Source organism: Desmodus rotundus, chromosome 6 (genome assembly GCF_022682495.2).
Source record: "Desmodus rotundus isolate HL8 chromosome 6, HLdesRot8A.1, whole genome shotgun sequence".
NCBI classification, from domain to species: Eukaryota; Metazoa; Chordata; class Mammalia; order Chiroptera; family Phyllostomidae; genus Desmodus; species Desmodus rotundus.
In genome coordinates this window covers 14,864,296-14,877,942 of record NC_071392.1, presented here as the reverse complement: position 1 = coordinate 14,877,942, position 13,647 = coordinate 14,864,296, and the positions used below count along the sequence as shown (strand labels likewise).

The 13,647-nt window shown below is 41.5% G+C and overlaps 1 protein-coding gene across 2 annotated transcripts in view; it reads right to left on the bottom strand.

The window, feature by feature from the left end:
* The window catches only part of IGF2BP3 (insulin like growth factor 2 mRNA binding protein 3), a 103,131-nt gene that overhangs the window by 25,849 nt on the left and 63,635 nt on the right, over window positions 1-13,647 (bottom strand). For both annotated transcript variants that reach the window (XM_053926898.1, XM_053926897.2), the window contains exons 4-5: window positions 7,191-7,242; window positions 7,033-7,096 (exon numbers count right to left, since the gene is read on the bottom strand). In XM_053926898.1, the coding sequence (XP_053782873.1) occupies window positions 7,033-7,096; window positions 7,191-7,242 (116 nt within the window). The remainder of the gene's footprint in view (window positions 1-7,032; window positions 7,097-7,190; window positions 7,243-13,647) is intronic.

The following is a 13,647-nucleotide window of genomic DNA, read 5'->3' as shown; positions in this document are numbered from 1 at the left end:
CGATTAAGCTACTACCCAGGAGGTTAGTAGCAGCTTAGGAATGCCCAAACCGCCAGAGAAGCAAGGGGCAGTTCTTGTCCAGGCCAATCTTTCCAAATCAGAAGGGGAGGATGTTAGAAATACACACCTCCCTCACTTCATCCTTGTACCAAATACAAATATTAAGACATCTTAAGCATGAGAGGACAGATCTCTCTAAAGCACTCACAGGAGACTGATGGGATTTCATACTCAGGATAATCACTCCGTCAGTTCTCAGCACCTATTATGTTCCCGGGACCCAGAACTCTGCCCTCTTCCCTCACTCTTATCCCCCTTACACACCATTGTCCTACAGTGTCTCATACACAATAGACCCAAGTCACACGGAAATACAAAGTAAAAGACATTTCTGTCACCATCACCAACTCTCCAAGAGCCTTCCTAGAATCACTGGTAACCGTGGTAACTTCTGCAAACGGACCAGTTCTTTCCATATGCTTATATACATATGGATGTATGTGTTCAGCACCTCCTTAAAAACACAATTGGGACCACGATGCACATAATTTTGTATTTTCTTCCTTTTCCAAATGTATCTTGGGATGTTTCCATGTGGTTTCTCTGTCAGAGGGCGTTCTTTTCATAAGCTTCCTAGGGCAAGAGCTGGCACACAGCAACATCCTCGGAACAGAACCTTCCGTTAACCTGTTGTCCCTTGCTCTCTTCCTCTCCCCTTTTCCTTAAGGGGATGTGGGTAAGGGCATTAAATATATTGGTTATTTCTGAATGAAGACAATCACTGAGAAGTGTCTATGTATTCTAAATACAGTCACATGTCCTAAGATACAGCTCTCTCGACTTGGCAGAAAACCAACTTCCAAACTTCACTGTGCTGCTTTGAAATTTTTTTGTTTCTTTCTTTCTCTATCCCCACCCCCCTCTCTTTTTTAAGGAGGAGAAAAGGAGAGAGTCTCTCTGTCAGGAGGTCGGAAGGCACGGTGATCCAGTGGCCAGCACACAGTCTGGGCCCCAGAAGCCCCCAGCTTGGGCTGCTCCTGCCCACAGACCACACTGTGTGTTCTCCATCTACCTGCCAACGAAGCCGGGTTTCCGACCCCGAACCACAGCGCTCCACATCGGGCCGAAGCTGAGGCGGTACAGGAGCAGCCTAACTGCAAGCAGTAACTTCCTCAGGACTAAAGATTCTGAATTCCTGAACGTTAAGTGAAACACTGAAACCTTTCTATGTACAGAGTTTGATATTCAGCGATGTCCTTTGGTGGTGTGCCAAGTCCACGGGGAAAACGTTGTGGTATTTTCATCAAACATGTTGCATACACAGCATGTATGATGATACGGTGGTGGATGTTGACTAGACTTACTGTGCTGATCATCTCCAGTGTGTGCAAATACTGCGTCATTATGTTGTACACCTGAAACTAAGGTGAGGTCATATATCAATTACACCTCCATTTTTTAAAAATTTCAAAAGACATATGAGGAGCAATTGTCAAAATTATTCAAAACCTATACATTGACCTCAACAGAACTCAAGGGTGTTTATCCAGCAGGTGCATCACTCAGGATGCTGTTTCCCTGCATTACCCAACTCTGCTCCAGCACTAGTTTGAGTCATTCGGAAGATGATGAGCGGTTTTACTAGTTGGTAGACCTTAACTGGATTGGTAAGTTTATTGGGGTAGATCAAGCTTAGAGTCGAAAGGGCCTTGAGAGAGAGAGAGAGAGAGAGAGAGAGAGAGAGAGAGAGAGAGAGAGAGAGAGAGAGAGAGAGAGAGAGAGGAGATAGGAGATAGGAGATAGGGAGTGCAAGTCGAGGATGAGGAGGATGAGGCAGAGGAGAAGAGAGAAGAAATGAGACCCAGAGAAGTTAAACTCACCCACAGGTACACACACACAGACCTCAGGAGTGAGAAGAGGATGGACTAGAGACCGGAATTCCAGTCCAACCAGAGCAATGAGTAGCCATGTGGCCTTGGAAAGGTCGTTTTCTAGTATAGTTCTAGGTTCCTCACCTACAACACTCAGAGATTAGACTTATGATCCCTTTCAACTCTAAAATTTCATGTCTAAAATTTTCTTCTTCTTATTCCCAGACCTCCGTGCTGTATGTAACATAGGTTCTAACAAAATGAGGTTTAACCATGACTGAAAAGTCACACCATTCAGTTTTCTGCTCGTACCAAGAATAAGAGGCTGAGCCACACAGTTCAGTAATAATCACCGAAGGGCTGGGAACACCACTGCAGGGGGGCGTCCTAAGAAAATAATTACGGACAAAGCCCAAAGAGCTACCTAAAAAGGGCTTTATTTCATTATTATTATTATTATTTTTTGATCCTCATTCAAGGACATGCTTATTGATTTGAGAGAGAGAGAGAGAAAGGGAGAGAGGGAGTGGAAGAGAGAGGGGGGGCGGAGAAGATGAAAGAGAAACAACGATTGGTTGCCTCCCGTGTGCCCCCCGAAACGGGGATGGATACAGGTCTTTGAACTGATACAGAAGGATCTTCAACGATAGATTCAAAGTATGAACAAACCATATTCTGATTCCCTAACAAAAACAAACATCAGAAATAAGAACCCTAAAAAAAAGAAATATAAAAACTAAACGCTCACAAATTCTAAAGGGTCATATCCTTGCCGCCCATTACCAATCTACCAGTGAGCGATGTCTGTCTGTCCTTGGCAGTGTTACCTGAGCTTCTCCAGAAGGCGTTCCAGACACCCGAGCCTCTCTTGCTCCAAGGAACAAGAGATACTAAATACATGCTTCTGTTTTTAATGATTTTTGTTTTTATTATTTTTACTCATTTCATTGTCTTAATAAATTTAATAATCTGAGACTTAAGGTTAAAACAAATATGTATTTCCCAGTAATATAATACTATTAACCTTTGATTTTTCTTAGCCACAAGGGGGCAGGAATTTCCACGTTAAATTGTCTCAGAGACAGCCTTATGGAAGAAACAATCTTCTTAAAAGTGGAATTTTTTATAGAGCTTTAAGAAACAAAAAGAGGCAGTCACAAAAGCTCTCAAACCAGGTCCCTAACTCCTGGGGATCAGTGGCCAGTCATCATCTGAAATGAAGTACGGGGAGCAAGAAGAGATAATCCACAGCAATAATAATGTTGGAAAATGCATAATAGCTGCTAACTTTGGAGTTCTTGCTTGGTATTATGATAAGTGCTGTGGAGGCACTATGTTAGGTTCTCTCAACAGCCTCAAGAGCTAAGAACTGCAACTATTCCCACGTTACAGACAGGTGTGGACTAAAGCAGATTACCTTCACCCGAGTCACAGCTAGAAGAGCGGTGGCACAGACAGTCCCTTCCATGGAACGGACTCTGGAACATATCCTCTCACCCTCCACGTTCCACCCACACCTGCACAAGCACATGCCAGCCACACAGACGCCAAGTAACAGATGCTAAGGAAAGAAGAGAAGTCAACTGAGAATATCAACTCAGCCCTCGTCACCTGAAGAGATGCGCTTTGAATGGGCTGCCAAGGAAAGGGCGTGGAAAATCTTAGCACGTTAGTTCAGGCAGCAGACAGTTGTGCGGGGCCCAGCGAACAGGCTTGCAGGGTTCAGTGAGCAAGTCCTGGAGGGACCAGCTTCCCAGCTCAAACCACTTCACGCTGCTCTACAAGCAGCCCGGGTCCAGTGGGGTGGACAAGAGCCACGATTTCCTTAGTGCGTATGTGCCAGGCCACTTGATGAGTGGTTTTTCTATAAATACGTGCCTATGGGACTGAATATATTTGTTTCTTTTCGACCTTCATTTTGTAGCTGAGAAAGCTGAAACTCAGAAAGGTCAAGGTTATGGTCAGAGGCCACACATGCTTTCTCCACTCCATCCAGTGCCCCTCAAAAAAAAATTAATTCTCCTCACGGAATGAAAATGTACTCCACAACTTTTTTTAAAACTTATTAGAAAACTTTCACAGAAAATTTTCATAATACTGTACCACAAGACTGACTTTTCCATTCTTTAAACCTATTAACTTTCTCGGAATTATTTACTAATTTCCTTTGATCTTTGGAATTTTCGAGGGAGAGAAAACCCAGTATTCTTACAAGGAAACTCAATTTGGGTGGGAATTAAAATCAGGTGATCCCTCTCTAAATGCTCTTTCACCACTGGAAAGCACATCCTTGAGGACAGGGATTTTATTCCTTATTCATTGGCAACTTTTGGTCAATAATTGCTATTCATTAAGTGACAACTGACTATTAGAATAAGAGATATGAGGATCATTTCCCTCAATAAAATGCCCAATTTAGCCCTGGCCAGTGTGGGTCAGTTGGTTGGGCATCACCCTGCAAAGCAGAAGGTCACCTGTTCAATTCCCGGTCAGGCTCGTGCCTGAGTTGTGGGCCTGGTCCCCAGCTGGGGTGCATGCAAGAGGTGACCGACTGATGTTTCTCTCCCTATCTCCTTCTCTTCCCCTCTCTCTAAAACTAAATAAATAGTATCTTTTTTAAAAAGTGCCCAGTTTATCTGTTTAGGTTACCTCATTACCAAATTACAAATTCCTAATAGTTTTTTCCTCTCTCCTTGGGATCAACAGAACCCTGTCGATCTCTAACAACACTTTTAGAACTAAAATGTCTCCACATTCAGTTTGCTGTCAGGTTAGAATTATTTTCGCCAGTAATTCTGCATTGACTAACCTGCATACCCTTCCTGTGCTTGTGCTCCCAGTGCTTGGAATGGAGGGTTTGCTAAGTGTCAACCAGTTCCTACTCAAGTTCAAGACTACGTAGGTTATGTCTCTAACATACATTCTCCCATCAGACTAAATAACTGCTAACCTAAGCACTTTCCCCCCTTCCCCCTTAACTAGCTATCCTCACATAAGTTTTCAAACAAGACAACTAGGACAGGCCTCTGACAATTCCCAAATATCCTTGTGTTTATCATGTTATCCAGTATCTTCCATCTAACAGAGAGCCAGCTCTACCAAGTATTTAATGTCAATCTTTGTAAAGACTGAGGCAGGTAAGACAGGTGGAGCCTCTGTGTTCTCACTGGCCCCCAACCTACTTGGGGTATAAAACGTGAAAACCTTCCGTTCTTCCCTCTTATACAACATGGTTGAAGAATAAAGTCAGTAAAAATCAGTTTTAAAACTCGTACCACAATTTCTAAGATGTCCAAAAACCTCATATAAACTTAATTTTAAAAAAAATGAGTGAAAGACACAAGGATAAAAAATAGAATATGTTTAAACAACTTTAAAGTCTCATATTAAAATGTTACAAATGAGTTTCAGAAGCCTCACTCAATTTTTAGAAAAAAATATAGGAATTGTCATAATTAGACACTACATTTCACCCACAAGATCGGCCAGGTTTGGCAGAGCCCCGTGCTAGGGTGAGAGCCCCTGGCGTTGGTGGAAACTTAAACTAGTTCCAGTTCTATGAAAGATAACTTGCCCATATCTAATAAAATAAAAAAGGCACAAGTGTCTTGATTCAGCAGATCTACTCCTAGGAACTTAAGCTACCGCTACACTCGCACCGTGCACAGTGGCGTATGCCAAAGAGTCACTACAGCAGTGACTGTCAACCGCGTGACCGGTGGGCCGCCAGAACGTCTAACACACGCCGCCCCTGACCATCAGGTCAGGGCACGGACCCCTTCTCCCTCAGACAGTCAGACAAAAAAATGACAACAGCCAGCACAACAATAGCCATCTGCTGTGAATGAATCAAAATCATATATATTTTTTTGTTGCTAAAAAATGTATTTTTTGGTGTACCATTAGTAATTAACTTATGTGCACCATGGGACAAAAAACATTGGAAATCGCTGTACTGTAGCATTGTAAATAACTGCAAGACTCAAACAGGCTAAACACCCAATGTGGAACTAAGTCATTCTATATCCCTACAGTCAAATTCTATTAAAAAATAGATTTCTATATACTCAAAGGTTATGGTATCACTGTGTAAAAAGGAGGAAAAACATATACATATTTGTCTTGCATATGGTTATCTCCAAGAAAGTTGGGGAACAATACTGGGAGGAAGATACCATTAAAACGTTGAACCATGTAAATATCACCAACTTAAAAAAATGAAGTTCCATTTACGTGATACAAATTTCCGTCTCCTTCCCAGCCCTACCTTTCCTTTCATAGTTCCTCCAGGGCTGGGTACCGCCTTTGGTAAACTGAACTAGCTCAATTCCCACTCTGCAGCTGATTTCGCCTTCTCCCTTTTGGGCTAGGGGTTAGCCAGCACGGTCTCTCCTTTCCCCTTTCCCACCCAGAGGGCAGACGGGCTGTTCCTGCCTGCACTGTACTGGGTAAGCCCTCCACGGTCTGCTCACTCAGCACTGTGCTGCCGAGCACCTTGCCAGCCATTCCCCTGTGTTTGTGACCTGAGCAGCTATATCAAAGCAGTATGGGCGGGGACGGCGGGGGGCAGGGGGGGGGGTCCTCATTTTCTCTCTCTAGTGCTCAGTCAGTTCATTAGGTCATTCCCAAGCCTAGAGAATTGTCTTTTCCTAAGGGAGGTTTTTTGATCTATAAGGTTGTGCCTCCTCATTGCACTGGAATATATTTTTTCCACTAATCTAAGAGCAAATTACATCCATTCGATGTCTCCACACCCCTAAATGACAATGGTCATCATTGGAAAAACCAGGGAGCAAGAAAACATTTAACACTGTTGTTAGCTTAACACATGACCAACTTACCCGCTTTGGATAAACCAGCAATTTAGCATAGCAATAGAAAAAAATGCTTGTGTAATTTGATGATACCCAGGTCCACAGGTTTTTGCAAATAGGATGTAACTCAGCTTCATACTATATCAAGCTATAATTGTCATTAAAGACATATTGAAAAGATAATAAAACTTTAACCAATGCAAGCTCTTATACATTCAAATGTTAAAAGATCTGCCGGGTCACACATTGCAAAATGAAGTTCATTTCTGCTATCCACTAGCCCAAAATATAAGTACTATATTTAACTAGTTCTTGCAAATAGATAAAAAAAGTTTCAAACTGCTTACTGTCTAGCTTGGTCCTTACTGGAATAGGTTACATTTACAACGGCAGTTTCTGAGTCGGTGTTCACTAGAGGGAGAGAAAAAGGAAGAGGGAAAAAAAGTTAGTTTTCTTTTTACTTTGCTCCTTTTACAAAATTGAAAGTAATTGCGAAGACATGTACCTTGCTCACAGCTTTCCACCACTCCATACTGGACTAGTAAACTATCCAGCACCTATCAGGAGGGGGAGAGAAAATTACAAATTTTCAGTTTCCCAAGTTATTAGCAAGGGCAGAAATAGATCTGAAAATCACAAAGAATTGTGATGAAAAAGAGCCAAAAAAAAAAAAATGTCCTGGGTTTTGGGCTTTGGTAGCAAGGGAAGGCCACCAGGGAAAGCATCCAGTGAGTGGGCATGTCTCCTCTCCTATCCCAAGATCCCCGACTTCCAGCTCGTTGCCTGTGGATTACCAAGAACTAAGGCAGCTCAGCAAAGTGTTCAAAGCCACAACTGCCTGCTTCTTGAGGCTGCAGGAGAAGCAAGCATATATTTCCCATACATACACCAACACATCAGCGTACTTCCTCCTTGTATACGAAGTCACGAGACAAGGGCCCAAGTTAAGTTTCATCTTTAAGATGTTGCTTTTCAAAGAACTTCCTTTTATAGCTATAATGGGTATGCCAGAGCAGACTACCCTCAAGGGAGGCTTACAAAATGAAGAAAGAATATTGTGGATATTCTACCTGGAGTCTTTAAAGACTAAGCTAAGTGGTATATCAATACTTAGACAGTAAAATGTATAAAAAAAGAAGTGAACCTTTCTAAATCTATATAGGTTGCAAAATGTACAATTTTAAACTGTCTATGGTTTTACCATCTTTCCTGTAGCCACATATTGCACTGTGTGTGTGTTATTCTAACGAGAAGCCGTTAAAACAGTAACTACATTTTATTATACTATAAACTGCAGGTGTACACCTCATCAGTACAAACCAAATCCAACTGTCCTTAGCTTACTAGAAGTATAAAAACTTTTCTTGAAGAGTAAAATAAAATAAGTTTCTATTAATTTATAGTGAACCAATTGTTCATTAATTTAATTGAAAAATTTAAAGGACAGTCCCTTGAAAATATTTGCTGGCCCCCAGAACACAGTAAACCATTAAGAAATACACAGACTTCCTGTCAAGATGGTGGCGTAGGCAGACATGGCTCGCCTCTTCACACAACCACAACAAAATTACAACTAAGACACAGAATAACCATCACTCAGAACTGACAGATATCCGGTTGAATGGCAGTCTGACAACTACGAATTAAAGAAACCACATCCATCCAGACTGGTAGGAGGGGTGAAGATGCAGAACGGGCTGGTCCCACTTCCACATGTGGTGGATAAAAATTTGGGAGGGATATCTCAGGAGCAAGGAGTCCAGCTCCACACCAGGTTCCCCAGCCCATGGTTCCAGTGCCAAGAAGGTAAGCCCCCACAACTTCCAGCTGCAAAAACCAGCAGGGATTGAGTCAGTAGAAGAAATTGCTGGAGCCCAAAGCAGATCCTCTTAAAGAACCCACAAGTGGACTCACCCACTCAGACTCACTCCCTCTGGGCTCCAGCAATGGGGTGGTGGCTTGAGGGGCACGAGTTGTACACAGGGAGAGGCTGACATCAAGGGGGACAGAGGCCGTTGTCACTTTTCTGGGCCCTCCCTCCACAGAACTGGCAGATTGCTTCTAAGATTCCATTAACCTGTCTAACACTAACGACCTGCCTTGGAGATCCCCGGAGACTCTGCCCCACTCAACTTATGGGCCCACCCAGGCTGCTTTTCCATGAATAGCCTTGGCTCACCCCTTTCACAACTTGCTAAATCCTCTCAAAAACACAGCGGCTGGCCTCAGTGAGTCCCATACCAGGCACTAGCAGCCTAGATTCACAGCTTGGCTTTGCCTGGGAATCTCCAAGCCCAGCACAAGAAGCAGCCATCTCAGATTGCTTTATAGCTCAGGCACGGTGGCCCCAGGCATAACACGGGTGGGGGCTGATCTTGGCCTGAACCACCCAGGAAACCCCAGGGCCAACACACCCAGAAGACAGCTACAGATCACACTGCAGCACCACCGCCCTGCCCCTGCACAGCTGATCCTCCATGGAGGGTGGAGGTGGGTGGTCAGTGGTCACAGCCAATCCTTGCAAGTGACTGGCCAGGGCAAATCCCTCCCATTGATCTGCCAACAGCAACCAAGGCTCAACTACAAGAGGAGGGTGTACTCAGCCAATACAAAGGGTGCACCTTGAGTACCCAGCTTGGGTGATACGGGAGGCTGCGCCACTGGACCCTATAGGACACTTAACTGCATTAAGCCACACTACCAAGACACGGAGTCAAATCAGCTCTACCTAATGCATAGACACAAACACAGGGAGGCTGCCAAAATGAGGAGACAAAGAAACATGGCCCAAATGAAAGAACAGATCAAAACTCCAGAAAAGAACTAAACAAAATGGAGATAAGCAATCTATCAGATACAGAGTTCAAAATATTGGTTATAAGGATGCTCAAGGAACCTAGTAAGGACCTTAACAGCATAAAAAAGATCCAGTCAGAAACAAAGGATGCACTAATTGAAATAAAGAACAATTTACAGGAAAAAACAGAGTGGATGAAGCCGAGAATTGAATCAATGATTTGAAACATAAGAAGAAAAAAACAACCAATCAGAACGATGAGAAGAAAAGAGAATCCAAGAAAATGAGGATGGTGTAAGCAGCCTCTGGGACAACTTTAAGCAATCCAACATTCATGTCATAGGGGTGCTAGAAGAAGGGAAAGAGCAAGATATTGGGAAACTATCTGAAAAAATGAAAGACATCTTCCCTAATTTGGTGAAGGAAATAGACATGCAAGTCCAAGAAACACAGAGGGCCCCAACAAGATGATGCAAAGAGGCCCATTCCATGATACATCATAATTAAAATGCCAAAGGTTAAAGATAAAGACATGGGACGCTGGGTGTGGAAAAATGCATGAGAGGTGAGGGGATTAAGAAGTACAAATAGGTAGTTACAGAATAGCCAAGGGGATGTAAAGTACAGTATAGGAAAGGAAGTAGCCAAAAGAACTTATACACATGACCCATGGACATGACCCGTGGATGTGAATAAGGGTGGGGCAATTGCCTGAGGGAGTGGGGGGTGCTGGGTGGAGGGGGATAAAGGGAGAAAAATCAGGATAATGGTAACAGCATAATAAAATATAATTTTTAAAAATACACTAAATAAATATTTATGGTAATTTCCTACTAAACTTTAAGCAATTTCTTCTAAAGGAATATTTATCTTACATGGTATATTTCAGGATTTTATTTTGTCTATTGATTCCAATTTGAAATATATAGTAAGGTTTGTCTGGAAATGAGCTTTTATTTATTTTTTCATTTTAAATAAGGTTAACACCTATTTGTGAATGGAATAGTTACATTTTTTTCATAGTGAAAATTTGACATGGTGAATTTCCTTTGAGTGGGACCTATTAATAGAAGTACACCAATCTTTGTCTCTAATTATAGCCACTGTTAAATCATAAAGTTTAATTTGTAATTCAGAGCACTTAACTGACTATACATATGATTTCATTTGTCTGGCTCAGCCACTAGAATAGACAATCCCTGTGAACAGGAATTTTTTGTTCACTGTAGTATCCCTAGCACCTAGACTGTCGAGGCACGAAAGGATATTTAAATAGTTCAAAAGTGAATTTCCTCAGGAGGAAATTTTAGTATAGCTTATTCGGAACAGTACTTTGAATTATCTCAGAGGTGAATTTGACATACGTGTAACGTCGATCACAGACATTTCATAAAGGCAAAAAACTAGGGAACCTCTCACGACGACATCTAAAGAGGTAATATGCAACATGTAATGCCTCAAAATCTTTTAAAAAGCAAGCAACCTACTTATATTTTTGAAACAAAAGTTTTTTCAATACCAAAAATGTTTTATATGTAGCCTAATAAAGTTCAAACAAGGTACTTTAACTCATCCCCACTGAAGTAATTAAAGCGGCATGAGAGGTGCATCTACCTTTTAAAATGTAACTTTTAAATGAAAGCCACTTTATAGCAATTTGGGTATCTTGAGCAGCAGGGGTGTGGAGGGGCAGGGAGGTGGGGGGGTAGGCAGTAGGACGGGGCTAACTGCCAATTTAATGTTAATTTAAATAAACGTCATTCTTAATTCTTCCTAAAAGTAGTTTGTTCAGTAATTAAATACATTACTCTCCACACAGTTGAGCTTATATCTCCTTAACTTTTGTTACTATAGAGAATATTACAAAGTTAAATACCCTTGATTTATAAACAATGTGGACCAAACCTGCAAAAATAATTCTAATGAAACTAATGTTCTGCAAAGGGCCTGCTGACAAAGTCACATAAATGACATATACATTTATTTTTATATATGCACACAAATACACACATATATTTACACGTAAATACATACATATATACATAAACACAGACATATAAATAATACAATAAAATTTTGAACTTAAAAAAATTGAGGAAATGTACATAAAATCTTCACTGCATGTACTGTATAAAGAACAAAATTGCTGGTAGACTTAAACATTCTATTCCTAAGTAATAAAAAATGCTACCAATTACCAACCATCCGGTGCTTAAAATCTCTGGGAAAATAATTAGGAACTACAATCCTATGCACTAAAAATGGTGAATTTTATTGTATGTAAATTATATTTCAATAAACCTGACTTTAAAGCATAAAACAAACTACAGTTCTTAAAAGAAAAATAGGTCCAGCATCAATCTTGGAACTTAGTTAATCAGGCAACCTGTGGGGTTTTACCTAGACACCAGGGATGGACTGCAATGCATCTCTGAGGCCTTCACTCCAAGTTTTATGCACAAGTTTTCGGGGTAATCACGAGTGAGAGATGGGGGAAAAGACTGTCCATAGCCCAATCCATTTCACAAATCCAGGAAGGGTTTCCAACCCCCAAGTGACTGAGCAATGCTAAGTAACCAGTTTTCCTTTAACCTATTGGGAAGGCATCTGTCCGAATGCGCTGTGTGAAACGGGACTGCCAAACTGTGCCGGCCACCCCACCTGGCTGAACTCTCCAAGCAAATACAACTTCTGATAAGTCCCGCCCTTCTGACTCATCCTGCACAAAGGAGGAAGATTAGACACGTGCTCCTGCTGTCCCTCACAGAAACCGCCCAGCAAGGCTGTTGCCTCCTCTCCGTTCCTAGCATCTAGTCTTTTCTCCCACTATCTCAACCACAAGTGTTTTTTTTAACAGCCTTGTTTTCATGGTAAAAACAAAAACCAAAATACTTCCACTGCACATTTCCAACATTTCCACAACCTCTTAATAAACCAAAATTCTCATTCCTAAATGAATTTATTTTACTCAAGCCAGAAAGAAAACATTTCTCTGTGCTTAGGTAAGTCTCAACTCCAACTGGATGGGAAAGGAGCTGCCAAAGCAAATTAAAGCTCAGAGGAAATGCCTTAGTGGAATCCCCCTTTTTATATATTTAAAACTGAAAAATCTCAAATGTTCAGCACTTAAAAAAAAAAGCATATCCAAAGTTCATCCAAAAGTAGAAATAGCAATGAAAGAATCACATGATTAGATGCAAAGATTATCACTTCCCTTAACATACTGGTAAAAAATTAGCTCATTCATAATAACCTAAAGCAGAAACAATCTAATGCCCATCAACTGATGAATGGAAAACAAAACATGGTAAAGCCACACACTGGAAAGCTATCTGGTCATGAAAAGGAATAAAGTACTGATACCTGCTACAACATAGATGAACCTTGAAAACATTATGTTAAGTGAAAGAAGCCCGTCACAAAAGACCCCATATTGCAGGATTCCATTCATATGAAGTGTCCAGAACAGGGAACTCTAGAGACAGGTAAGGGGGGAGGAACAAGAAATGAAATTTATTTATAAAAAATTGTGCACTTTATTCTTATATATTTAAACTTCAGTCACCTTCAAAGTACTTTCCATTTGATGCAATACATCTATTGAGACTTTTTTCCCACTACTCAAAACAGTTCTTTAACTCATTGATTTTGATGCCTTTTAGTGCTTCTGTTTTTTGTTTCACCACTTCCACATCAACAAAATGTTTCCCTTGGAGGACTTTTTCATCCGGGGAAACAAAAAAAAGTCAATAGGGTGGGTGGGGCATGGGGGTCATGCCAATTTTGGTTAAAAACTGAACACTCAGCGTGGTGTGGGCAGGTGCACTCGTCAATCATCCATCATGAAATGGACAAATGCGTTGAGTCTTCAAAAAATATTCACTAGAGCTGAACGCAGCCTCTCACAACAACGCCAGCTCATACACTGGTACAGATGGGTTCCTAGAACACCCACCTAGTGGGGGAAGCCTGTGCTACAAGGGGACTGCCCTCCAGAAGATGACACACGGGTATTTTTGGATCCCCCCTTGTTATGAGTGGCTGCATAGGGCTGGGGAGAGTGGAAGGGTGATAGCTAAAGGTTTCTTTTGAAGGGATGAAAAATGGTCTAAAATTGACTATGGTGGGGCTTGAATCTACCTGTGAGCCACTTAATACCACAGAA